The sequence below is a fragment of the Vitis vinifera genome, chromosome 1 (assembly GCF_030704535.1).
Source record: "Vitis vinifera cultivar Pinot Noir 40024 chromosome 1, ASM3070453v1".
In the NCBI taxonomy this organism is placed as follows: Eukaryota; Viridiplantae; Streptophyta; class Magnoliopsida; order Vitales; family Vitaceae; genus Vitis; species Vitis vinifera.
Window position 1 is genome coordinate 10,284,076 of NC_081805.1, and position 26,933 is coordinate 10,311,008.

General features: G+C 33.2%; 1 protein-coding gene across 8 annotated transcripts; it reads right to left on the reverse strand.

Annotated features, from left to right (window-relative positions):
- Window positions 1-39: 39 nt before the first annotated feature.
- LOC100243213 (paired amphipathic helix protein Sin3-like 4) lies at window positions 40-15,173 on the reverse strand. 8 transcript variants are annotated; one of them, XM_010654548.3, is made up of 25 exons: window positions 14,834-15,173; window positions 14,683-14,713; window positions 14,425-14,559; window positions 13,699-13,851; window positions 13,423-13,609; window positions 13,245-13,343; window positions 12,950-13,114; window positions 12,531-12,873; window positions 11,173-11,309; window positions 9,417-9,492; window positions 9,307-9,336; window positions 8,827-9,089; window positions 8,038-8,192; window positions 7,581-7,708; window positions 7,228-7,482; window positions 4,689-5,384; window positions 4,444-4,535; window positions 2,564-3,208; window positions 2,354-2,454; window positions 2,128-2,266; window positions 1,853-2,005; window positions 1,576-1,736; window positions 1,390-1,501; window positions 1,041-1,222; window positions 40-396 (listed from the first exon to the last, which is right to left on the reverse strand). In XM_010654548.3, exons 3-24 carry the CDS (start codon window positions 14,499-14,501, stop codon window positions 1,052-1,054), a joined length of 4,338 nt encoding a protein of 1,445 aa, XP_010652850.1. In that variant the 5' UTR covers window positions 14,502-14,559; window positions 14,683-14,713; window positions 14,834-15,173; the 3' UTR covers window positions 40-396; window positions 1,041-1,051. The 8 variants fall into 8 exon arrangements, with proteins under 8 accessions (XP_010652850.1, XP_010652842.1, XP_010652829.1 ...); XM_010654540.3 differs by having other exon boundaries at window positions 40-337; window positions 8,827-9,107; XM_010654527.3 differs by having other exon boundaries at window positions 8,827-9,107.
- Window positions 15,174-26,933: the final 11,760 nt, after the last annotated feature.

The window sequence follows — 26,933 nt, forward strand, 5'->3', positions numbered from 1 at the left end:
CTTAGTATGAACATTCAAAAATGTTTAACTACATAAGAAGATTTAAAGGACCAGAAAGGGTCAACATGAATTGCACTAAAAAGGGCGGGCCTTGTGTTTGTGTTTATAAGCAAAAAGACTAATAAAGAAAAGTTGATGAATTGAATGAACATATATCTCAGGTTTTACATCACAAATACCCCTCCTATTTACAAGACTGTGGCTCAAAATGCCAGCCACAAAACTTACAGTATACTACAATCTTTTGAGCCATTTCACTTTCCCTTCCCTTCATTCTTTATTTGGTCGGTGAGAAATAAAAGAGTACATTAAAGTAGCTCCAAGATGTCTTTTACACCTGCAGCACCAATGACTTTCCACTTTCAGAGCCAGTGTATCCAATGTGTGAGAGAAAGGCTATTGAAAAACACAAGAAACAGAAAACACAAATATCAGCATGTTGTTTACTCTGAATTAAGAACTCATAATAATTGCCAAAAACGAAAGAAAAAATGTTCATCCAGCAATCCAGTAAACCAAAACGTTCCTAAAATAAAAGGATTTTGGATTATGGTCTGGCCAAAATAATAATAATACAAAAACAGAAGCTAGAAAAATTATTCTAGTTGAAAGGATTTGGATTCATCTGTCAGAAAGGTTTATCCATTTTCCAATTTGTTGGAGTCCACTGATCCACACCAAATGTATGACATGTGTCATATGCCATGGACAACACAGTGCTCATGTCTGATAAGACTGCTGTCAAATTTTTAACTTTATATTTCTTCTCAAATCAACTGAACTTTCAGACCACTAAAAGTGGCAGGTTCAATTGAAAAAACCAAGGATCTATGGTTTTAGTACTTCAGTTTCTTGACTAGGCTGGATCTTAGGACCGGCAAGTTCAGGTCAAACCAAGTTAGACCAATGCTATGGTTTGGTTTTTATACACTGCTTTTGATAGGGTAAACTGATACGAAACTCATCTAATATTCCATATGCTTGTTTTTGAAAGTAAGGATTCCCGATAATGAGCTTTAGCAATAAAGATCAGAACATACCGTATCTACTTTTAAGAGTCACAGCAGGGCAGATTAGGAGGAAGAAAGCAATCTGTGAATCCATTAACTGAACAGCCATTTGAAGACTTTGCCTGGTCATGGCATGAACTCTTCCTCACTGAAGTTTTCCGTTTCTTCCTCACTCGGAACAAGAAATCTTCTGTGTCTAAAACATATGATACCTGCCACATCCAGATCAGTGATTTGACAGAAAGAAGTAATGGTCCAAATTATACAAGCAGAACAAACATGTAGATATACTTCAAGCTTCACAAACAATCCTGTAAATTTACTACGATATCTACAAAATATTGCTGACAGCAATTGACTTGTATAAAACATGTGATACCTTGGATGAACTGCATGCTATCTTACATTCAAGACCATTGACAACTTGAAGTCCTTCCATGGCCTGGCACGCAACAGAAAACTCGTCTCCTCGTGCATATTTGCGCTTGTTTCTGCAAATACAAGCTGGTATTAGTCATGCATATCAAATACAGAACAAGAACAACTTTATCAATTTCATACACACCTCCTCAAAAAAATTCCAGATTTCTTTTTTTCATTAACAACTGAAAGGAAATCACTGTTAAGATAAGCTGCAAAATTAGGGTCCATGGAAACAGCAGTCACTTCAGGCTTATCATGCCCATTGTCCATAAGCTGAATGGTCAAATGAGTGGGAGCAGACGACTGCAACAAAAACAGAACATATTTACATATAAGACCATATTTAAGAGATTTCCTTTCTAACATCCAATAAACTCTATCCAAAACAGAAAAGGAAAGAAAAACAATTGATTACATACACACTCAATGCGATAAATGTTCTCGTCATGAAGAAGAACACGGGAGTTTTCATAATAAACCATATCGACAAATCTCCCAGGCTTTCTTGATTTTTCATATGCATAAAGTTGGAGGAGCTTGTTGTCCATCTCATCTGTTGCAACTGTTTGCAGCTGAAGCAAATACCAGGAAGATGCAACGTTAGGAGATAAGAGGAAAACGGTAGGACAACTAAAGGAAATAATAATTGGAAAAAAAAAACACAACAGGAAAAAAGTAGTAATAAGACTCTTACCTGCTTGACAAGTTTATATATCAGCTTATCTAATGTAAATAGAACATATGACTGAGTTCCTATGATTGCTCGGCAATCATCCTCAAATTTTGTATTGTCAGAAGAACCATCAAGTAAATTGTAAAGTGCATTCATGAATCTGTACCAAAAGCAAAGGAGTCCCAAGTTAATATCCAGCGATAACTTTGAAGTGGTTCAAAAGGCACAACTTGTGAAGCTAAACCACCTGGCATACAAATCAGTAGAATTTGTGTCACTTGAAGCTCTCCATTTCCTTTCACCTGAAGATGAATTGAGCTTTGCTGACTGCATTCTCTCATACAGTGTCTATCACATTAGTGGAAAAAAGAAATGGGTGAAAACAACCATATAAATAACTCAAAAAAGCCAGCAAAAATACAATCTGAAATGTAAATCACAATGAAGCAAGCCTTACTTGATGAAGCCTAAAAAGCACATAAAAAGAATCATTTCCATAAAAAACCCGAGAGTTTTTCTCTTTGTCCTGTAAAGATGGAGGAACATGCTTTGCAAGAGGCTTCACAGTTAGTAGAAAACGTTCTGAAAATGGTAACAATGTTCCATCTCCTTCAACATCATGTGCATCAGCCATTCCTTCAGCCTCACCTTCACTCTCAGCCTTGTTATCATGCTCATCATGATCCCCATCTTCCTCATGCTCTTCACGAGAGCATTCCTCACCCTCACCTGATTCACTTCCTGAAACATCACCATTCTCAGAAGCGTTCTCACTGTCTTCTGATGACCTCTGAGCACTTTCCTCACCTTCATCATCAGCATCAGCATCATTTTCTCCCCCAGCTTCTCCACAACATATTTCTTCCACTCCATGTCTGGTTTGATATTGCCTGCTTGCAGCAGTATCCTTTGATTTACCTTCAACACCGGCATCCCCATAGACTGCAAAATTATCCTCCTCAAAATCTCCATTTGGAGATAACTCACCCTCTTCTCTTTCAATTTTTGAGTTCCCAGCAGATTCTTCATGATATCTGTGAGCTTTGACACCTTCTGTCATCACACCATTTGTAGATATAGTTGGTCTGATACAATCACCAACCTATCAGAACAGGCAAACATTTAAGAGTAAGAATCACAAACAACAAAAACATTTCGAAAAAACAACCATCAGAAAGCACAACAGTCAATATTTTGACCATCAATCCACCACCCAAATGTTCAAATACTCCACAATAATTTATCCATTTCTACTTACATGAATCTCTGATTGCGAAAAGATGTTATTCAATGCACACAATCAGAAAACATGAGCTACTTACATTAAAATGTCAACAAGAATACATGACATACCAAACCTTTTAACCAGCCCATCCAAGGGTTGACCTTTTGATTAACTTTCTGGACTAGTAGCATCTCAAATCAATAAAAATAAACAATATTTTGATTAGTGTCTTCTGTTACACAAAATTTATAGCACTTTGCTAGCTTTCAATAGCCTATTCAGCTGATGGCTAGCCAGTAACATGTAATTAATACTTGATGATTTCGCTTACAGCTAAAAATGTGAATAGGCTGATTTATTGTGAAGTTTTTTATTTGGGTTTTTATTTTTCATTTTTGATTTATTTCTTAATGTGTACCGCACACACTTTGGGTGGCAAGAAATAACTAAAAATAGCCCTTCACCCAAAATACATCAAATGAATTCTTCAACGACTCAACATTAAGGTCTGTACTGATAATCCCATGTCAGTTCAGCTTCCAAACATTTTGGATGTCTCAACTAAGAACTGTAGTCAGCTGATACCAATCAAGAAATCATTCATAATCTATTATTGAAGTCAAAATGTACAAGGGTCTTATTTGCTACCTGATGGACAAGTTTTAATTCCTTCAAATTTTTGTTTCAAATCATTAGATTAAACAGATAAATTTTCCAAATAACTTTTGAGGAGCAGCGACTAGCTTATAGAATGAGGCAGCCATACCAAGATATTAGTAAGAAATCGATCCACCAAATTTATCACATATGAAACAAGGATGCCATCCCCCTGCTACATTTGTAAAGCATCTGTCTTTTTTTCAATAATCCATATGATCAGTTCCTCCTTTTTATTTTTTAAATATACTTGGAACCAAAAAAATACATTCCAGACCCAAACCCAAAACCCAGCACTCCTCCAGCACACACACAACTGAAAAAAAAGAGAACACAACAACAACAACAGCAAATAGTGGGGAAAAGCAACAAAAAAAAATTAAGAGAAAATTCATTCATCTTGATAAACAATGGCTGTCAACTTTAGAGAGGTAATGTCCACACTTTAAACATACCTCTGATGAAGGTAAAACTTCATTACTTGGTCTCAATTCGAGCCCACTCTCAAGAGCAGTATTACTAGCTCTGGAAGGAGTAGCATTAAGTCCTGCAAAGAAAAATGTCCCAGAATTCCAGCCATCATTTTGAGAAAAATGAAAAAAAAAAAAAGAAAAGAAAAAAGACTAGCAACATTCAGCTTCAAAAGAGCTAAATAAAGGTTTGCCTATGAGTTGCATCTGTTTTAGAACATTTTACAAACCTGACGTATTTTCCATGTTGGTTCTTCCATGACTCTGCTCTGCTCCACTAGCAAGGGAGGCATTTGAATTGGTCACCCGTTCATTACAAGTAGCTTGTTTGCTGACCCCAGACATTTCATCAGCCATAGCAGCACTGGTCTGCATTTTCCCTTGTTGAGTACTAGCACAAAAAGTATCAGCCTTACGTGGCATACGGTCTGCATCAAGAGAACCATCTTCTTTAACCCCATTATCTCCATTTACCATCCAAACCCTGCAAGAACTTGATTGCTCAGGTGGAATAGTTTCATCTCCATTTCTAGATGAATTAATCTGTTTGGTGTTTGTCGCACTTGCACCACCACCAGGACTCCCGTCACTTTCTCCAATGCTTGCAGCACCATTCTTGGCAGCATGACTCTTAGTCTTCACAACATCTTCAGAGTCCTCTGCACCCTGGGGCCGAGAAGGAACCCCAAGCATAGGTTCCAGGAAGGTTGTCCAAATTTTCATAACCTTATCCAACTGTTCAGTTGTACAAACTTCTCCACAGGAATATTTGATAAGCTGGTACAAATCTTCATGAATGTCTGAATCAGGGTACTCAAATTCCAAGTTTGGAATGATAGGTCGTCTATTTCCAGCAGCAATAGCAAGAAGCACATCATCCTCTTTCCGCTTCTTCTCACTAATTTCTTTAATCTCAGCCAATAAAGCTGCTCAGTGAAAAGCATGATAAATTAGACAGTGGACTGAAGCAAATACTGAGCATTTGGACACTACTCAAATAATTCCACCATCTTTCAAGTATTATCTGGTCAGTTCACATTGTTTCCTTTTCATCGTTATTTTGGATAAGTTGATTTATTTTATTTTCCAAGACTGGATTAAAACAGAGACATTTAGGAAGTTAACAAAAGCTAGGGAATGGCACAGTTATGCACATGCAATTTATTCCCAAATGTGGAGGAAAGGAGAATAGATGGATATTTCTAGGACAGGAAACTTGGAGTGAGGATGCAAGGTGGACCGCACATAATCTTCAAAAACGTCATAATGAGGCATGTAGTCAAAACCACATTTCGCTTCATATGATAGCACAAATTTTAATAGTGTACAGAGATCTAAACCATATTTCACTGAATACGATAGAATAGATCATTTTCTGTCTAACTTTAATAATCATGGTGATGAACTACATAAAAAACCAAGTTAGTGTTCAAATGATTCATTCCCATGGGAAGTCCACATACCTCAATAATAATTATTTAAAAAAAAAAAAATCTATCAACAAAAACACAAGCATGCACACACATAGACACACATACACATACTCAAAATTAGGTGCTTTCATCAAATTAGAATCAACTTATTCATGGGCACTATCTCACAGATATGAGATATCTAGGCAGTGTAATTGACTTCTAGAGAGAAAAACCAGTTTGCCTCTAATAATAATGAGAAACATCTTTTTACATGCTAACAACCTTTTTTTATATTGAAATCTGCAATCACTTATCAACAAATTTGAAGTGGTAATTTTATTTTTTTTACAATATATTCTCAAGCATCACATGGACAACATCAGCCCTAAATAGGTATTAACTCTAATGGTTTTGAACGTGGATTCAAGTAAATATTCGGAAAAAATTAAGCACAAGACCTATAAGGTGTTTGGTAAAACTTAATAGTTATTATTTAATGATTTAAGTTGACTCTAAGTTAAATTATTGTTAAGTTGTTAACTTAAAATTTATTACTTAATTTTTACTTTAAGCATTGAAGTTGTTTAGTAAAGCTAATTTAATTTTTTTCCAAATTATCAAACTAACATATTTGCACTCGTTAATTATAACTAATATTTACTCTCATCAAGTGTAACTAATATTTACCTTTACTAATCTTAAGTAATAAATTTGTTTGTTAAACATTCATACTAAAAGCATTGTAAACACATAAAATAACTATAAAATATCTATAATAATAATGATCTATGAATGTAGATTCAAGAATATAAAGAAGACTCTCATTAGATACGAGCAAAATAGGCAAAAAAGATTTGGAATTTAAAATAAGTTAATTACTTAACGTTAGTTTTAACTTTAAATTGCAGTATTAAGTTGTTTTATCTAACATGTTTAATCTACATAATAACTTAAATTAAGTTATCATGTAATCATATTAAGTCATTAAATTGATTTACCAAACACTCATCTAATTTTGGGAGTTGAGCAAGCTTAAACCAAAACACGATTGAGTCATGAATAAACTTAATACTTCATAACAGATTCAGTCAAATCAAGAACTTGAATTAATTTGTTTAAAGTTGAAGTTTCCTGAAATTTAGAAGTACTACTCTCCCTCAAAAGAAAACAAGTAGAATTGCCTGAATATTCAATAGCGGGTCAGCACATTTGGAAAGAAATAAGAGATTGAAAGATAAGGGGGGAAGGGGAAGGAGCAACCGCTTTTATCCTTGAAAGATATTCAGGAGTTGGCAAAAATTATTTTAGTATATTGTAATCCCTGTATATACCAAAATAAAGCGTTGTAAATTACCCTTTGTGCTCGAGCTCTTTGAGTCCTGTTGCTTGAAATAGAAGCTGCGATGATCAAGAGATTTGTGATAGTTCTTGGCATAAATTTCTGCCCAAACTTTATTAAAATCAGAACGACACCTAGCCCACTCCTCTTGTTTCTGTTTCAAGCGAGTTAGTATAACTGGCAAAGCAAGAGTTGCATTCTTCCTCAATACGTCCATCACATCAAGCCCATGGTCACCATATAAACGTTCAATGCATCTAAGATTCAGAGCTGAAAACCACAGAAAAGAAAAGGAAATGGCTAAATGAGAGGTCACATTGAGTGAAACAATATCTTGACATTTCAATATGTATCAACGAGCTTATCACCTGTGAAGTAGTCCTCAATACGAATTGGACTATCTGTTTTGATAGTATTATTGTTGATCTTATCTAACAATTCTTCCACACGCTTAGTTGTTACATTTACAGACTCTAACAGCATGTCCAGTTCAAACCTAACATCATAAATTGCAAAATCAAAATAATGGAAATATCAAAATAATTTCAAGCAACTGATCAGGACCTCTGAAGAAAAGGAAGATAGAATAAAAAAATCTGTATATAATAGAATTTAATGAACTATCATCATTATACTGAAATCAGATATTTCATTGAAAAAAGCTTGGCATTGGATAAATGCACAAGCATCAGAGAACATGGTTGACGACTACAATTACGAGGTTAAAACAAAATGAAAGCACAACACAGTGAAAATTCACATATGTACTCAAAGAAGGTGAGGATAAAAAGGTTATGATGTTAAAATTCTCAAGCCAGCTCTTACCTGTCATCTTCACATCGGAATAGACTCTCTTCATATTGGTTTTTGCGCATGTGCTTAAAAGAATAATCCTCACTTCCCGAAGTGACAGACACCCAATAGTCATTCAACACTTCTGCACCAAGTTCTGTTCTCTGGCTTGCAGAAGGTATCGGATACTGCATAAGACACATTAGACCAAGATGAATACAAAACTTAGTAAGAGGATTTATGTATCTATCATTGGGAATTGGGGGTAGAGGGTTGGTCTTTTTCCGGAATCCAATCCTCCCTGCTTCTGATAGGATGAGTCTAGAGGAGGTGTAATTGAGGTAGGGGCAAGTTGGGAGGGGTTTTATTTTAGAACCAGGATCGGATTAGGGTTTTACAGCATCCCACCCTGTTGTTCACATATGAAATGAAAAATAAAAAATAAAATAAAATAAAATAAAATAAAAAATTGATAGGTAAAAACAGAGAGAATAAAATAAAATTTAATTCCATTTTCAATTGTTTTTCTTTTCTTTTTAAACGCATGTAAAATAATTTTGAACACACGAAAGATAAAAATGCAAGTTAAATTCTCTTAAACAAATTTATATAAAAATTTATGAAAAACTTAATAAATTATATTTATTCTAATATAATAGGCAATTTTTAACCAAGGCAGGGCCATGCAGATATGGGAATCCAGTTTCCCTACCCTGCCTTACTTTGAGATCAGGACCGGGATGGAGATATATTTCTAATTGTCAACATTCTAATCTTCCAAAAAAACAAAAGACAAAAATGCTAAGAGAAATAATTGCATACATTCTTTGGAAGAAGTCGATAACTGGGAGTACAGCGCTCACAGTTAGAGAGATCAAGTTCTTGAATGGGCTTTGCCATATACTTCTCCTTGTTTTGGAACAAAGACATCTTTTGATTAACTGCATCTTTATTGCCAAAGCCTCCACTTTTATCAAGTCTATCCCTCTCTCTATTTTCCCGGTCTCTATCTTTGTCCCTATCATCCCTTTCACGATCTCGATCTCTATCCCTATCCTCTATCTTCACTGATCTGGGTAAATGTCCTTCATTCCACAAGGATTCTGTGATTAGTTAAAAAGCTTGTTAAGAATTTGCCAACAACACATAAATTTTAAAATGAATTTCGAAATGGGATTTACAACGAGTTCTTGTAATGAGGTGACAATGTAATAAAAGCAACTCTAGAACATTTGTCACACTGGCTACAAGAGGCAACTAAATTAAAGATCACAAAAAAGAAAATAAAATTTTTTTACGTACTTTTACTCATAACACCAGCAAGAAATCCATCTGCAAGAAAGGTCATAATTAGATAAAATGATTCAGAATTCAGAGCATATAACTTAAAAGAAAATGGTATCAATAGTTACCAATCTTCTCACAACGGGTCAAAAATTCATTGAACTCGTCCATAAGATCAGGATACTTTCCAATTAAATCTCCAACCTGACAGAAATGAAAAAAATCACTAATCAGATCCAGCACACATTAATAAGATTTATCTAAATATATCAATTGAATAAGTTGTGTTACCATTGAGTCTATGGTTATGATGTCGATTGAAAACAGAAATAAAATGGAATTTTCAATGATGTTTGGCCTTTGAAATGTGTCTACTCCAGAAAACCTAAGAAATTTCTTAAAATTTTATCTGATAGTGTTTAACAATAGTGACATCTCCTCCATCGACAATTTGACAGCAGGGCCCATCTCAAGTGATGTTATGTGGTCTTGTTGAATATGTATATAGATCTATCTGAAACATGAATAGATCATTAATCACCTTTCAAGGTAGATCCATAATTAAATGTCATCTATTCTCCAAAATCCCAGTAAAGCTAATGCAGCGCTAACGCATTTATAACTGTCCATTTTCATGTGATCTTATCTGGTCACATTGAATATGTGGGCAGATCTTTCTGAAACACGCACTGATCATAATCACCTCTCCAGGTAGATCCATGATTAAGTACCACTTAGTCTCAAATTCCCAGTAATGCTATTGACGGGATTTATGCATTTAAAGTACTAGAACAAAGAGAAAAGTTTTAAAAAGAATTGCTTATTATAGAATAAAATTGTGGAAAAATTTTCAGGTTTTGTTCCATTCCCTGATATTGTCAAACAAGAAAATTGCATTAGTTAGATGCCTAAGTTGATTTTGTCTAACTTCAAAGTGACTTCAAAACATAGAAATCTTAGTGTACTGTCACTTATATTCCTTTATAAGAGAAAATGCAGGAGAGAATGAAAGAGAAAATTAAGATATTACTCAGAGAAGCAAATAAAAGACACTGCCTTCCATAAATACGATGTATATTAGAAGAATCTACAACAACTATAATCCTGCTTATTTGACTCAACTAAGTCTCACTCCAAGGCACAAAGATGCTCCATCGAGGATCACATCAACTTTCAGGATATGAGAATAAAGGTTTTTGGGATCCATATCCATCAGGATTTAACCAAAGGCTTAATGTAGGATCTGTTGCAATCCTCCCTTCTTCAGCCTTGGGGCAACTGGACAAGCTGCACACAGAATGAGGCTCAATACATGACATATGAGAAGATATGAAACCTGTTTGCATCACTAAGCCACATTACAACGCATATGACTACCTAGCTATGGTAAGCCCAATGACTCATGCATTAATAGATCTGCCCAAATTTCATTACTTGGAGGTTTTTTTTTCTAAATATGACCGAGGAACCTTCCATGGCTAAGCACTTGAGAGTCTCCATGGGGACCCAAACCTCAGGATGACTGCACCTGAAACAATCAACACTGGGTAAAAGGGTATTTAGCCAGCGGCAGGATTCGAACCTGGGACCGCACCTCTATCGCACATCCTAGCATTCGCCTAACCAACTGAGCCACCCTGGCAGGCTTCATCACTTGAAGAATTGGATAATTATATCAAATCAATATTAGTATCCCTGTTGCATAGGGCAACAGAAAATACATTTACTACTATAAAAAACTATCTCAATAAATTAAAATATGGAAATGAAAACTGGTGCTAGAATCAATGCAAGCAATACAACCAAATACATTAAAGGCCCTCGGAAAATCTAGACAACAAGTAACCACCAAAACAAAGAAAGCAGGGGACATATAAACCATACCAGAGATTGCAATTCTGTTCGAGTAATTATTTCCTTGCTATAAATATGAAGGCATTTCAAAAATTCCTGGTAGCTATCAGACTGTCGTAATTTCTCCTTCACTTTCTCACAGAAAACAAACTCCTGGTTGTACATACCTGCCATTACATAAACCAAGTCAACCATGCAACTCCAAAAACAAAAACAAGAGACTGAAAAACTACACTATTAAGGTAATATATACATATATAAATGGATATATGGATAGATAGATCAATGGATGGATGGATAAATAGATAGATATTGAGAGAGAGAGGGTGAGAGAGGGGTGTTACTAACTATAACCATAAAAGCTTCAATTCACAAAAGAGAGCATAAATTTCATCAGGAAAAAAAAAATTCAAAGCCTGAAGGAATGAAAGTACAAGGAACATGGCAAGTGCTGGAGCAAGTGAAATGGAGAAGTAATTTCTGACACAGAGCTACCCAAACCACGGTTTTCACATGAGCATATTCCAAAATGAAAAGCATTACAAGACATTCAGATTTAGCTACTTGCAGTCTTACAGATATGAATAGAAACAAAAGGGGAAGATTCAATGACCACTTAAAATTCAAGATTTAATAGGAAAAAGAAAAGGAAACATAAATGACATACTAAAAATTGGTTCTCAAAATCACAAATTCAAGGTTTTTAGGCCAAAACTAATTCATTGTAGAGACAAATGACATACTATTAAAAACTGTACTCGTTCAAGCCATTTCAAGCTGAACCCTGAAACGTTATAAAGAACATAAATGGTTGGCCACGTCTTTACCAACGACTTTCTAGAGCAGCATTTTGTGTTCCAATGTCCCTGAATAGACACCCCAGGCTAGACTAATGAAATATGACAATAGACGCAAAATTATATGTATGGTATTGGAACATTAGAAACTACAAAACTAAAAGCTGATTCTAGAAATAGAAAGTGACCTTGTAGATGCATCGCCCTACCAAGGGTAGCAAGTATAGATTCCTAAATGCAGACTCATACACAAACATGATTCCAGGATGCAAAAAAATTGATAAAGACAGAAATATCAGTTGCAAGAATTTGAATACGATTAGAAGTTACCAAGAAGAAAGCTTCTTAAAAAAAGGTAAATGAAAATATCCAAAAATGGGAAAGTAGATCCAACTAACACAAGGGGAGCAAAGCCCCACAAAATCTCTGTGTTGGCAGATAATATCCCCATAATGAAAAAAAAAATGACAAAAATACATTCCATGCTGGGAGAGTCAATAGTATATTCAATGCATTGCCTTTTCTCTTTCCATAGCGCTACAATCAAAACATTACGATCAGGAATCACAAATAGCATAATTAGCAACTCACTTTTCAAGGCATTTTTATCATCATAAGAAGATGACATTGGCCGCATTCCATAGTTTTCAGCACCTTCTCCACCTTGGTTTATTTGGTCAGCAACAGAGTCTTCAACTCTGCGGGTAACTTTCCTTTTGTGGGGAACACGTGGCATGCCATTAAAGTCCCTATTGCCATCATGGTCAAAGTCTCTATCATCTCGCTCTCTCCGGTCTCTGTCATCTCTCCTCTCCTTTTCTTTTTCACCACCCCTCCGTTGATTGTCTGCTCTCATGATTATTCTATCATGGTCTGTGTCAGGACGGTCGACACTGAGGTCACGGTCAGCATGTGAAGCAGTAATCCTTTCCTTCTGGCGTCAACAAGTTCCCTCAATGATCAACGAGAAATCAGAAGACCAAAGAAAAAAAAAACAGAGAAAAATATACCTTGTCAGTAAGAATCTGTCGCAATGGAGGTACGAGAGAGCCCCTCTCTCGGTGCATAGGATTCCTACCAGATGGCGCATATTGAGTAGAGGCAGCTGAAGTATCGGGCAGAAAATGAGTGAACTCCACAAGCAGGTCTGGGTGATCATGGAAAAGTGCAGCAACCTGCAAAAGAAACGAATTCAATCATCAAAGATACTGAAAGGAAATTCCAATACCCTAATAACTGAAATATTTATGAGGTAAAAACAAACAACGGAAAATAATAAGGAAAACACAAAACGGTGCAACAAACCTCTTGGTAGACCTCAGTGATGGACTTGTTTTCCTTCCGATACATGTTCAAAATGTCTAAAAATGACTTATAAACATGATCATCTCCTTGAAACCGTGTCTGAAAATAAAAAATTATTAAATTAAAACCCAAGCAAGCAAAACTAAGATCTCAAACTAACTATCAAGAGTCTTTTCACCTTAATCTTGTTCACAAAATTGATGGCTTCTTCAAATTCAACAGGCTTCTTAACTGGAGGCTGTTCATCCTCAAGTGGGAGGGTGATCTCATATCCCTTTGGCAAGAAGGTATTGAAACCCAAAATTAGATCCCTATGCCCCTTAAATAACTCTTTCACCCTTGCTATGACACCTGCAGTGTCAATTCTACAATTGACAAAAGACATTGGGACATGTCAACAACTTAACATAAACATTGATAAAATACCTAAAAAAAAAGTGTATCATGATCAAACCTTTGAGCCTTGAAATCTTTCATGACTTCAAGAAAATCATCATACTTATCCCTTTTGTCTTGAAATATGTCCTTCACCGCCTTGAGATAAGCTAAGGCATCGTTTGTTGTTAGTTTCTGGGTACCTCCTCCCATCATTTGGGGCTGGCCAGACCTTCATTGCCCAAACATTAAATAAGCAAACATATTACCAAAAAAAAAAAAAGAAGATAAATTAAAAGATGGATCAGTGCCTGGATAACCATTTTTCAGGCTAAACAAAAAACTTCTACTAAAACATAAAAAGAAAGAGATATATATAGGCAATGTACGCATACAAAGAAGAAGAATTACTGCTTTCAATTGTCATGTCAATATTGTATGATAAACTTCTGAGGGAATTTTGAAAGAAAATTTTGATAAAAATTAGATCTTTTCTTAGCAAGTCAAAATATTTTTTTAACAAGAGATTCATAAACTTTCACCCAAACCAAACAACAAAATAAGGGGAAAATAAAATTTACTAAACTAACAAACGCAACAAATCCCCAAAAAAAGTTACCCAAATTTCCACCATACGATTCAGGAGCTTAATCCCATTGCTAATAATCGTCAAAATTCACTAATCTAAAACGAAGAACGCATCAAACATCACGGAAAGAGAACACATAAAAAAATCCCAAAAAAAAATATTTGAAAAAAATATTTAAAAAGAAAAAAAGAAAAAGAAGAATAGAGATAAACTTACCCTTCGCCGCCGCGCGACGAGACGGCAGGGCGTTTGAGTTGCGAGCCCATGTAAACATCATCTCTTGACCGTTTCATCTCTGAAACAAACTCCTTTATTTTCAGCACGAAATCATCCTCTGCACAAATCAAAGTTCTGCAAACACAACAACTTCCTTCACAATCTTCACCGTCACGAGAGCCAGATATCTAAAGCAGATCTAACCAAAACAACAAATAGAAAAAATAAAATAAAATAATGAGAGAATTGAATCCAAACCTTCAAGCAGATCACCTTCAGAAAACAAATCCTACCGGAGAAACCAACAAAGAGGGAGTAAATTACATTACTTGGAAATTACGGAATGTAAAATAATTGCAGAGAAATTACAAAAAGAAAAAAAAAAATAAGAGGTGAAGGTGAAAATTACGAAGAACGAGAAAGATCGTTCAGTCTTGAAATAGCAAAATCTTGGAGAAACAAGCTTTCGAAGCACGGCAACAAGGAGTTGATTCACAGGTGTTCTGCGCACGATACGGTGACGTTTCGTAACCAAGATGGTCTGAGGAAGCGAGGGAATACGATAATCAAACCACACTTTCTCAGAGAGAAACACAAAAAGGAAAAAAAATAACAGAGGATGCAAAATATAGAGAGGAAGAGAGAGAGAGAGTTTATATGTGAAATATTATCATAATATATACCCGGTGAGATGGATATGCAACACTCTCACAAGAGAGAAAATTAATTAGAAAAACAAAAAAAACCAAAAAAAAAAAAAGAGAGAGACGGAGAATTAGGGTGTGGAGACAGCAATTTTCAGCTCCGTTTACCGGTCACCCCCTGCATGGTTACCGGCCTTACCGGTTAATTAGGGCACGATTTGGGTATGGGTGATGCCCCGGGCGGTCCAATTATGGAGGGTAAAGTCGTCAGTTTACGAGTGTTTTTTGAAAATAGAACGACATTATAATGGACGTAAAAGGGTAATTTTGTCACTGGGTCGTAATTGCGGAGAGTACGTGGATTAGCAATTTCTGTGGGTGATGCTTTTGCTGATTAGGGCAAGCGTGTCCCGATGGGGGTCTTTTTGGTTTTTTAGCAGTTGGTTTGAGTGGCTCCAGGTCAAAACTGGAGTGTTTTTATAAAATAAATTAGTTGTCGGATGGGGAGGTGAAATTGTATAATTTAGCTTTTAAATGATTTTCTTCTAAGCTTTATAATTGTTTCTAAATTAGGTGTTAGTAGCGAGGTCCAACAAACCAGATGGGCCCTGGCCTAATTAACCTGGAGACTGAAACCTATAAAATCCAAGATGCAATCCTGTTCCAAGGCCGATATGTACGGCCCGTTCCAATTACGAAGTAGAGGGGCTCTAGTTACTCTGTTCAGCTTATCTGACGCTGACCACAATGGGCCTTTCAATTTGGGCCTCAAATTCGAAGCCGGCAATGCAACACGAGTTTCGGATTGGTGTGGGGTTAGAGTGTGGGCACCTTAAATCTATTTTTAAAAATACAGCACTTCGTAATAATTGAAAATTATAATAAATATTTTATAAAATATAATTATTTAAATAAAAAAATTCCTCATTGTTATGAATTGTAGTGGTAAGTGTTATGTCGCAGTAGATAGAGCAACCATAGCTTTATTTTCCATAGTTGGATCCAATAAAAAGAAATCAAAATTTAATCATTAGATTCATGCAGCCGAACCCAATTATTTTGCAATGTAATAAGGTGGACCGTTCTATTTGTGAAATAGAATAAAGTACTCCTTAATTTGTTACTTGCAACGGTTCTAAACGGACAACTGCTCCATCAAAATCCATGTCGTACTTCAACACACCCCAAATTGGGCCTCTCCTTATTATTAGGAGTAGCTCTTCAATCCAAGTCAATTTGGGCCGCTTGCAGATGGATCGTATTCGTACTGGGATACGCCCACGGGCGTAGAAAGTTCAGAAACTCCCGAGGGATTTCTCCTTTTTTTTTTTTTTTTTTTTTTTTTTAAGTTTAAAATTAGTTGGGGGTGATTTTTCTAACGAATTGACTCCAATTAATTGAAATGACCACGTTTGTAGCCCAATTCCAGCACCCACCTGCTGACCTTATCCCATTGAAAACGGATGTCTCCGTTACACGCAGAAGAATCTTGCCTTTACTTGGACTTCTCAACTCCTTTAGTTCAGAAATCTGAATTTCCATGCAACAAAGACATCTAGGCGCGCAATAAAGTTAAATTTTAAAATAAAAGCTTTTTTTTCTCTCTTTTTCTTTGTTCCTTTCTTTCTCCTTTTCTTTCTTTCCTTTTCCAATTCTTTCTTTCTTTTTCCAATATGAATAAAACACAACCAGTACAGATGCTTATGCGAATGGTTTTCTTGCCAATAATTGGATTATGATTACGTTTGAGACAATGATTCTAGGATATCCTTTTAGCAAAAAATTGTTTTGAAAAAATTAAATATTTAGTCAAATTTAAAAAGCCCTTTTAAATTTTTTTTAAATCTTTTATAATGTTAAAGAATCAATTATAAAGTGTTTTCAATATAAATATTTTCTTTAAAAACGTTTTTACAATAATTATTTATAAAGTGTTTCCCAAAAAAACACTATAAATGATTTCTCAATATCATACCCAATCTTTCAAAATTTTAAAAATGTTTTCTAAAATGAAGCCCAACAAACATTACATTGTTATGTCTCATCGAAATCCAATTACCATATTGATTTACACATTTTTTTTCTCCGACAAACCTTTAATTGATTCCTGCAAAGTGGCATTGAGTTGCCCTCTAACTTACACCAGTTCATAGAGGACTAGACTCAAAGACTCCTATGTAGGAGTCATCATAAAAAGTTTTGATGGAATTTGACGCAAGCTTCTAGAACAATTTAACTCAAAAACACTTCGAGTAAAATAGTATTAAACCCGGTTTATGAAGAAGTAGTTTTCATTTTTGAGGGGTTGGGAATTTGTATAGAAAAAGATCATTACAAATGATTTTTTTTCATAAAATTCCTAATTTGAGTTAATATAGATATTAGGCATTAAACCTTTTCTTCTTTGGAAGTGGTGTTTCAACATGGGATTTAAAATCATGTATAATTAGGATTTTGTTAGTGGAAATGGGAAATGAAACTTCGATTTGGCCCATTTATTTTCCAAGGTTATTTGGGTTGACAATCCAAGTCAACCCCATTTTAAAATCTTCAACTCAAGTTGAAAAAATCATGGATTGAATTTATGTTATTTATGATGACTTTTCTTCCATATAAATATTATCCTTTATAAATTCAACTAATCCTCCTACGTTTAAAATATGTAACAAATCTTAGAAAACATGATTAAAATAACTTATATTTTCCTTTTATTTTTAAAATGTGATGAAAATAATATTTACTTGTTTTCTAAAAATTATTATCTATTTACTTTGTTTTTAAAAATTATTTTTAAATATAGTTTTATATTAAAAAAAACTGCCAAATAGACTTTTATTTTCTTATAATATTTAAAATTTGATTCTCTACTATTTTTTTTTATAGTAAAGCAAAATAAAAAGATTATTTTCTTTATTATTTATTTATTTATATATATTTATGCTTATTGTGCCAAACATGAAGTATATAAAAAATTATGTTAAACATATGTGCTAGGCATGACGTGTGATGTACATCATAAAAGACATATATAAGATATATGTAAGAAACTTAAAGGGTTGGGGACATATAAAGACACATAACTTCAACACTGGCATGATTATAAAATTGTCCTTAAAATCTATCAAAAATCAAATGAAGCTTAGCCATAAGAAAAAGTTCAGTATAAGAAGGTCAAGAGGAGATGAAGAATTCATCAAGTATGTCAAAACTATTGGCACTAGAAGATAAAACTGTCACAACTAGACGTGACAATTTAATGTTAAGTCACTGCTGTGACAAAACAAAATTAATGAAACCACTATTACCAAGTCACTGCTTCCAAAAATATTACCACAAGGAGACAAAATTCTATCCCAAGGCAGTTGAAATGACATGAAAATAGTGTTCTCTTTTTTGCGAAACTCAACTAAGTTTATCACAAACCTCCGTCCATTCGGCCGACAGTGTAAACGACCAAGGAACAAAGTTGCTTTGATAAAGGGATTAAAGTTTGAATCAACTCGAATGTAAAAGAAGTACATTCAATTCTTATTTCTCACATACAATTTGAGAAAAATCGATTACTTAAAAATAAAATAAAATTGTACAGGCCCATAAAAGATTGATACAAATACTAAGGTTGCAGTTTGATCGAGTTGTTCGGGTTATGACTAGTTAAGCTCAACTTGAATGAATAAATAATCAACTCAAACTCAAACATAAATAAATAAATAAATAAATATATATATATATATATATATATATATATATATATATATATATATATATATATATAATGTGAAAATATATATAATATAATATAATTTGATTTTTTTATTAAAAATAGAAAAAGAAAATGAATATTATTATATTATAAATATTATAAAAACATTAAATTAAGTTCGAATAAGGCTTGAGTTATCTGAAGCCTAGTCCAAACTCAACCTAAATTAAGTTCGAGTTGAAAAAATCCAACCTAACCCAAATCAAATATTGAAAAGTGTTATTTGATTAAAAAGGTAAATGAAAAACCATTTTTTAAATTTAACCCTATGTCTGTTTTTTTGACTTATTTTGAAAAAAAATGTCATAGATTTTTTTTATAAAAAAATCAACTTATAAATACTTAAAATGTTAAAAATTTGTTACTTTCAAGTAAAAATATGAGAAATGTTAAATTCAACTCATCCATAATTTAAGGATTATTTCATTCTTTTTAATAAAATATTTCTATTGAAAATAATTGTCTAACAGTTTCTATGCATTAAACACTAGAAAAAAAATCTATAAAAAGAAAAAGACAAGTTTATAAAAAATTTATGATAAAATAACTTATAAATATCATCTTCCAAGGGAATGACAAGTTATCATTATTTGTTGAATCCCTTTGAATTAATCATGCTTTAGTGACGTCTTGTATCTTTTTCAACACCCCTTCATAGGCCAAAAACCTCTTTGAATCATTAAAGAAATCTATCATCTCACTCACAATCATCATTATCCATGTCAATAAAATATACTACATATCATAACAACAAATCCAATATTTATGTTTACTTTTGCATCGTATTAAAATTTTAAAATGCTTATTTAGAAATAATTTAAACTTTTTTCCAAATATTTTTGAGGATCGTACTATTGAAATTATTTTAAAAAAAAATTTGTATTTATTTATTGTTTAATTAATTAAAATAAAATAAAAAATTCTTACCATGGACCAAAACCTTTTGACACTTGAGGCCTTAATGATGACGCGTCTCCTCCATCTTCAACATTAAATACTAAAAAGTGGGTTGACTTTCATGATGTTTATATAATAATGATAAATATATGAAGAAGTTTTACCCTTGTAACCCAACATGTGATTGGATTTTGTAGCTTCCTACCATTTTCACATGTTAATATACAAACACCAATTGCCCCATACATATAGGGATGTATTAGTTTGAAAAAAATGTGAACAAAAGGAATGAGTTTGAATTTTTTTTTCAAACTTGTAACATATTGAAGTTGACTTTATTCCACTTAATTACATATAATATTAAAAAAAAAGATTAGTTTAATTGATTTTTTTTTTATTTTTCAATTTTGTAATATATAAAAAATTAAAAATGTTACTTTTTATAAAAATAAATTGTAAACATTTATTGATTTATAAATTATATTTATTTTATTACAATTTAAAATTTTATAAGTAAAGAAAATTTTAAAAAACTATAATTTTTTTTTAAAAAAAAAGGGTTCAAAGAGACAAAGTGAATATGATAAGTACTATTTAAATTTATTTATTTATAGATAAATATAAGAATAGATGTAAATAAAGAGGAAGGAACCTTCTCTCCATTGTTATTCTTGTTAATGCATATTATTACATACAATAAAAGTCGATAAACTCATTGGGATATCTTTCGATTAATCAATTTATTACATTCCAATAACATCTATTATAAATAAAGAATAAAATATGAATTAAAAGAAAGGAGAGTTGAGAGGTAGTAGGTACATTTATTTTCCTCTCAACTTTTTGTTAAGTCTATTTTAACTCCTACCTTTTTTCAACATCAAACTACCCCAACCCAACCTCCTTTCTCATCTTACTCTCTTCTTTTTAACTCCCTTCCCATCCTCCACCCCGTTTAAATAATAAAATAAGATGATATAGATGGGTTACCATATAATAAATATGATTTAGACTAGGGTTACATTTGGTTTTCGAGAAGTGTGAAAAATAAATAAATAAATAATAAGAAAATGATTTTTTTCATGTATAATTTATTTATGAAAAATATGAAATAAAATCAAATACAATTAAAATTATTTAAAATTTTAAATTATTTAATTTTGTATTTTTTCATGTATAATTTATTTATGAAAAATATGAAATAAAATCAAATACAATTAAAATTATTTAAAATTTTCTAAAATTTTAAATTATTTAATTTTGTTATAGAAAAAAAACATGTGAAATAATTTTGAATTATTATATAAAAATAATTTATTGATTATATATATATTCTTCATATTCTTTTTTTTTCTTTGTATTTTTTTTTTAAATTTTATAAAAATCAAACATAGTGTAAGGGTTGAAAAAAATTGTTTTTAAATTTACAAATTAAAAGACCCAATATTAATAAAAATTGTCATTTAGAGTGTTTCGTAAAATTTGATAATTTAACCTGTTAAGTTGATTTTGAGTTAAATTATTTTAATTTAATATTAAAGTTATTTTAATTTAAATGGTAATATTAAATTATTTTATTAAATATGTTTAATTTAATTAATGACATATATTAAATTATTAATGACTTGTTTAACAAGGAAAGAAAATAAACTCGGATTAATTGAGTGATGTAATAAGGTAAAATGGCTTGATCCACGTTTACTTTTAGGATTTCCGACTAAGGTGACTTAGTCAATGCGGTGGGCCCACCAAAGCTGTTGACTTCTCAGGCTCCATGCGGAGGGAGAAGGCGTTGAATATGTCATCGTTGGGCCTGGATGGGTAGGCAACGTGCACATTACAAACTCCACCCGGCCCGACACCTTATCGGGTTGGGTACCCCTTTGGAGATGCGGGCTCAATTTCAGTGGGCCGGTCCATCACTGCGAAACGGGCTTTACTGCTACTGGTGTGGCATTGGCAATGACTCGACCCGTACTCGCCAATACCGTTTTCCAAGAACCCATCAGACGCCAGATCACCACCGTACCAAAAACGTAGGGCCCAAGTACAATACAACAAACTTCGACACATGGCGAGCCCACGCCCCGCAAACTACGACTGTCAGATGCTCTCCCTTCCTAGGCCTTCTCGGGCTTGACAAAACATGAAAAGGATCCGAGCCTGGAGGGAAAAGTAGATGACTCTTGCGAATTCATTTTAAAAACAAATTATACTTAGGTATGATATAAACTCAAATTAATGGGTTTTGGGTTTTAAAAAAAATATAAATGTACAACTGGATTAAAGATTAAAAAGGATCCGAATCAAATTGACCTTAAAATGTTTGATTTGATTCAATATTTTACTTTAAAACTGGTCAATTACATTTTTATCACGTACAAAACCGATATCAGTTAGGTTTATTTTTTACCAAAAACCGACCAAACCAACTTTATTTGTACCCCTAGTTGGACACGGCTTGCTACTTTGGTCTTGGGCTTTGAAGGCTTTTTGGGTCATGGTTGATGAGTAGGGCCTGTCGGGCTTATAGGCATGCAGTGATGTGGGCTGGCCTGCTATCAACCATTGTAAATCTCCCCTATTACCAGTTCTGATATTAACCAGACCGATATAATATCAGAACTGGTAATAATTTAAATACATTATACAGGTGTGAAGGCATGTACATATTTTAATTTGCCACTTGTCAAAAATTCAATGAGATTGGATATGTAATTATCAGTTTTTATAGTTTATTTTTTTCGGAAATAAAGATATTAAGGCATTTTCTTGCAAATATGGTAATCATTTTTAAGAGGGACGGATATGGAAATTGCCAGATGAGCCACTGCGGCACTGCCCTTCTCTCAATCTTTTGTCAGCCTCTTTCCCGCTTCTTTTGGTCTCATCTTTCCCTTGTTATTTTTATTTTTACCCTTTTATATCTTTTTAACTTTGGGCTTAGCCTAGAATCAGGCTTTGGGGGTGGGCTCAAGTCCTAAAACCCTGGGCCTAGTATAGGCCCGAGTTTAGATGGAGCTTCAGCCCAATTCAGCATTAAAAATCTTGTTTGGATTTGTGTTTTTAAGTGAAAATAATATTTAAAAATTCAATAAAAATTTTAAAATTTCCATGTATTTAATTGATTTTATTAAAGGAATTTTGAAATTAAAAAAATCTTTAATAAACAATTAAATACAATATCACGAGTCTTTTTTCTTTTACTCGTACAAAACAATTATTATTTTATACTTCTTTTAAATCATGACTTCACTTTAACTCTAATTTCCTAAATGAGGCTAAAATCCATGAAAATTAATCATATTAATTATTTCCATTATTTAATTACTTACTAATTTGTATAACTTCTTTAAATCCTTACACCACACCAACCATACCAATCACATGTTTAATGGCATCTAACGCTATTATGCAATTATGTGTGCATAAAAAATAATTGTAAGACTATTTGAATTGACTTTTTAAGAAGTCAAAACCTCTCTTTCAAGGTTGATAAAGATTTGTACGTGTGTTTGAATAATTTTATCAATATGGATTTAGGTATTTCTTTTGGTAAGACAAAAGCAAGCTTAGAGGGTATTTGATTTTTAACTTTTAATTGGAAGCAATTTATTTTCAGTTTTTATTTAAAAGTGTTATTTTATAAATAATGAATTATTAAGTACTAATCTAGAAAATATTATAAATAATAAAACGTGTGTTTTCTAAAGTTTAACGAATGCCTCATTTTTCTTCATAACATTTTTTACTGTTATAAAAGCATTTCTACGAGTATTGCCAAATGGACTCTAGTTAATTTAACTATGACATACAAATTTTTTATGCTTCATTATTTAAAAAACATGGGGATAGTGAGATAATAGAGTTTGGGTTCAAAATAGCCCATTTACCCTTAAAGATGATCATTTTTTTTTTTTCTAATTTGAAAACTAAAGCTCTGTTTGATTGCTGTTTTTGAAAACTGTTATGGGAACAGTTTTTGAGAACAGTTTTTAAGAACAATTTTTTGTGTTTTCGGAAAAAAAAAAAAAACTGTGTTTGAGAACTGAATTCTGAAAATAGTTTTTGTTCTAAAAAAACATGTTTGGTTGACTTAATAAAAAAACTTTTTAGAATAAGTAAAACAAAAAACATATTTGAAATTTATTTTTAAAATTAATAAAGTATTTTTTTTTCATTAACTTGATATTATAAATATATAAATATTTTTCATATGCACAATTCATTTAAATTTTTAAAAAATTCATTTTGAAATTTTTACACCAGTTATAATTTTCTTAAACAAATGATGAATTTGTCATTATGTGTAAGTATATTAATTTCAATAATTTAATGAAGAAGAAAGAGTTTGCGGGTGAGAGTGTAATGGTTGGGTGGAATTCATTTTTGTGAAAATACAAAAAAAAAGAAGAGAAAATACGAAAAACAATATATTATTTGAACAGTGAAAAAATAATGAAAACATCCTTTTATTGTTTTCAAAAAAATGATTTTTGAAAATACAGAAAACATAAAAAACAAAAACACACCCTTTCCCCAAACAAGTTTTTTATGTTTTTTGTTTTCAGGAATAAAAAATAGTTGTTAAAAATAGGAATCAAATAGGCCCTTATATTTAGGTTTTTTTTAATTACGCTTTCAAAGCCTATAAGCTTCTTAGATTATGTTTTTTGAATTTTGTTTTTCATTCTTTAATTTAAAGTCAATTTTTAAAAAATATGGTGAAATAAATTTATATTTTTCTTAAAAAAATAGTTAAAAATAATTTATATTTATTCTTTAAAAATTATTTTGTATTAAAAAATTTTAAAAACAGTTTTAATCTATATTTTGTTGGGGACAAACTTAAAAAGGCTGATTTGACCCAAAGTTGGAGACATTGGACGATGAGAGTGCTCCTAGTCCTAGGTACAAAGGCTAAAATGACAAGACTTAAAATTTGCTTCAGACAACCGTTCGGTCCTAAGACCAACTGACCCTGGGCCTATATCGCTTCAGGCTTTAGTCCAACCCATCACGCTGTGCTGAATTCAATACGTCCCATTTTCCTTCCTTTTTCCCTTTCTAATCCCCTTGTCCTCTCTCTCTCTCTCTCTCTGAAACTGTATCCAAGGTCTAGCTAGCTCTGCATGACTTGACGGCCTATGGCTGAACCTGGCACTCTGGCAGATTACCATATCTTTATTCATGATATGAATCCGAAGAATCAGGCGTGACAGAAGAATATCACTCTTCAGTTCACACTTCACACCCTCCATATTTGCCATTTTCAAATGGGCATAGAGTCTATAGACCCATTCACGGACTGACTTCCCCATTTTCATTTCATTAAAACATTCAAGACATTGCACTTAACTTCCAATTTTGTCCAGACTCTGTTGTTTTATTTTGCCAAGCTATGGATTTGGGTTTCTCTGTGCCAGCTCACTTACCCGAAGAAAAGAAGAGCGAAAAAAGAAAGAAGACATATGTCCCTAGCAGAATTGGAAGCATTAAGAAAACCTGTAGCGTAAATTTGTATGATTGCCAAAAGTGCACTGTATACACTTAATTTTGTTTTTGTCTATCATGCATACTTACATGCCGATCGTGCTTTGTCCGTTGGCCCCTTCCACCCTTTACGAAATGCATTGTACCATAGATGAGCGTGTTGGTGACCTTCCTCCTCTCAAATTTTCTTTTCCCTCCATGTTTCTGGCATGATGTGAAAGGAGGAATAATTTCCCCAGAGTCTACAAGCCCTCAAAATTTCTTCCCTAAGTCGGACAGTAAGTCCTAACAGAGGAAAAGAAAATGAAAAATGGAATCTTGCGACTAATCGAGGGGATGCGTGCTTCGCTTACATTAGACTTTGTTGTCCAAGTCTATTTCTTTTGCTAAACTAGGCTACAAGGAAACTAATCCAAAGGAAGAATAGTTGTCATTGCTCAATTGGGTGAAGTTTAAGAGTGTATGCTCGGTTGAAATGTGGGTCTTTTTATTCAATCTGGTGACTCATATCTGCATTAACAGACAGGTAGATGCATATGAGTTAGATTTTCGAGTCAAGATGCGCACAAAGTGCCCACCCTTACCATACGTTTCATGTAAGAGAATCTAATATTGACTTTATTGTAAGAGTCCATTCGATGAAACACAGTAAAGATTCCCATGTGTTAAACTTGAATCAAGTGGCAAACACCTTATCCGTGAAATGAAGCATTATTGTAATGAATTGGGCCCCAATTATGGATTATGGTACGAGACCATCGGTAATGCAGACTAAGCTCATAAATAATATCAAGCAATTGGAAACAGTGGCAAAACCATCCGGTGGGTGAAATCCTTTTCTCAGATGGTGCACAAGGCTATTGCTAGGCTACATCTTATCATTGCTCCCATGTGGTCAAGGCTCAAGAGTCAAAAGATTTCATTAGTGGACACACTAAGAATCTTCACTGCATTATTCATTGGTCATCACAGCTGTGAGCTGTTACAACATGGGAACTTAAAAACTAGATCTTCATGCTTCAACAAATGAGACAATAAACTGAAGAATTGCATCAGGGATTCATCAAGGGCAAATCAATTTCGAGGCAGCTCATTATATTTCCCCATTTTTTGTCTTGTAATTTATCCATCCTTCCATATTCTTGTTCAAATGTCTCAGACCACACACCACCCCCCCCACACCACCACCTGCCTCCCCACCATAACCAGCTCCAACACACACACAAACAGAGAAAAAACAAAAGATGAAGAAGAAGAACCAACCATCATATATTGGATTGTAGGTGAGCTTTTCATATCTAACTACCTAATCATTTTGGGAACCAAATCACTATTGCTCCCCTGGTTGGCATCTTGTTCCTTTCTTCTATTTAAAACTACTTTTTATTTAAATGGATTGGTGACATCTAATCTCATTTGGTTGTATAACTAAATATTTATTATTATCCTCACCATATTAAAAACATAGACATAAAAAAGAAATCAATAAACATCTGTATAGCCATTACTATCCGAGAATTGTTGGGTTGTCTAGGTCAGAGTGATTAGTGCTTATTGGTTATCAGAAAATATAGGTATCTGACAGATAAGGGAGCCAATTCTTTTTTCGTTACTGAAATAAAGAAATTTCCTACAACAGGTGAAGCCAAAGACCAATCCATGATTGTCCTGCTTCCTCCATGTGGAATTATCACGGTTGATGATACGTATAG

What these genes read in the sequence shown, in the direction of transcription:
- LOC100243213 (XM_010654540.3), bottom strand. Translation starts at nt 14,501, where the DNA reads ATGAAACGGTCAAGAGATGATGTTTACATGGGCTCGCAACTCAAACGC. An exon ending in TGCTGGTGTTATGAGTAAAA is followed by an intron (nt 9,108 to 9,306) that starts GTACGTAAAAAA and finishes AACTAATCACAG; the next exon opens with AATCCTTGTGGAATGAAGGA. An exon ending in ATCGACTTCTTCCAAAGAAT is followed by an intron (nt 8,193 to 8,826) that starts GTATGCAATTAT and finishes TGTCTTATGCAG; the next exon opens with TATCCGATACCTTCTGCAAG.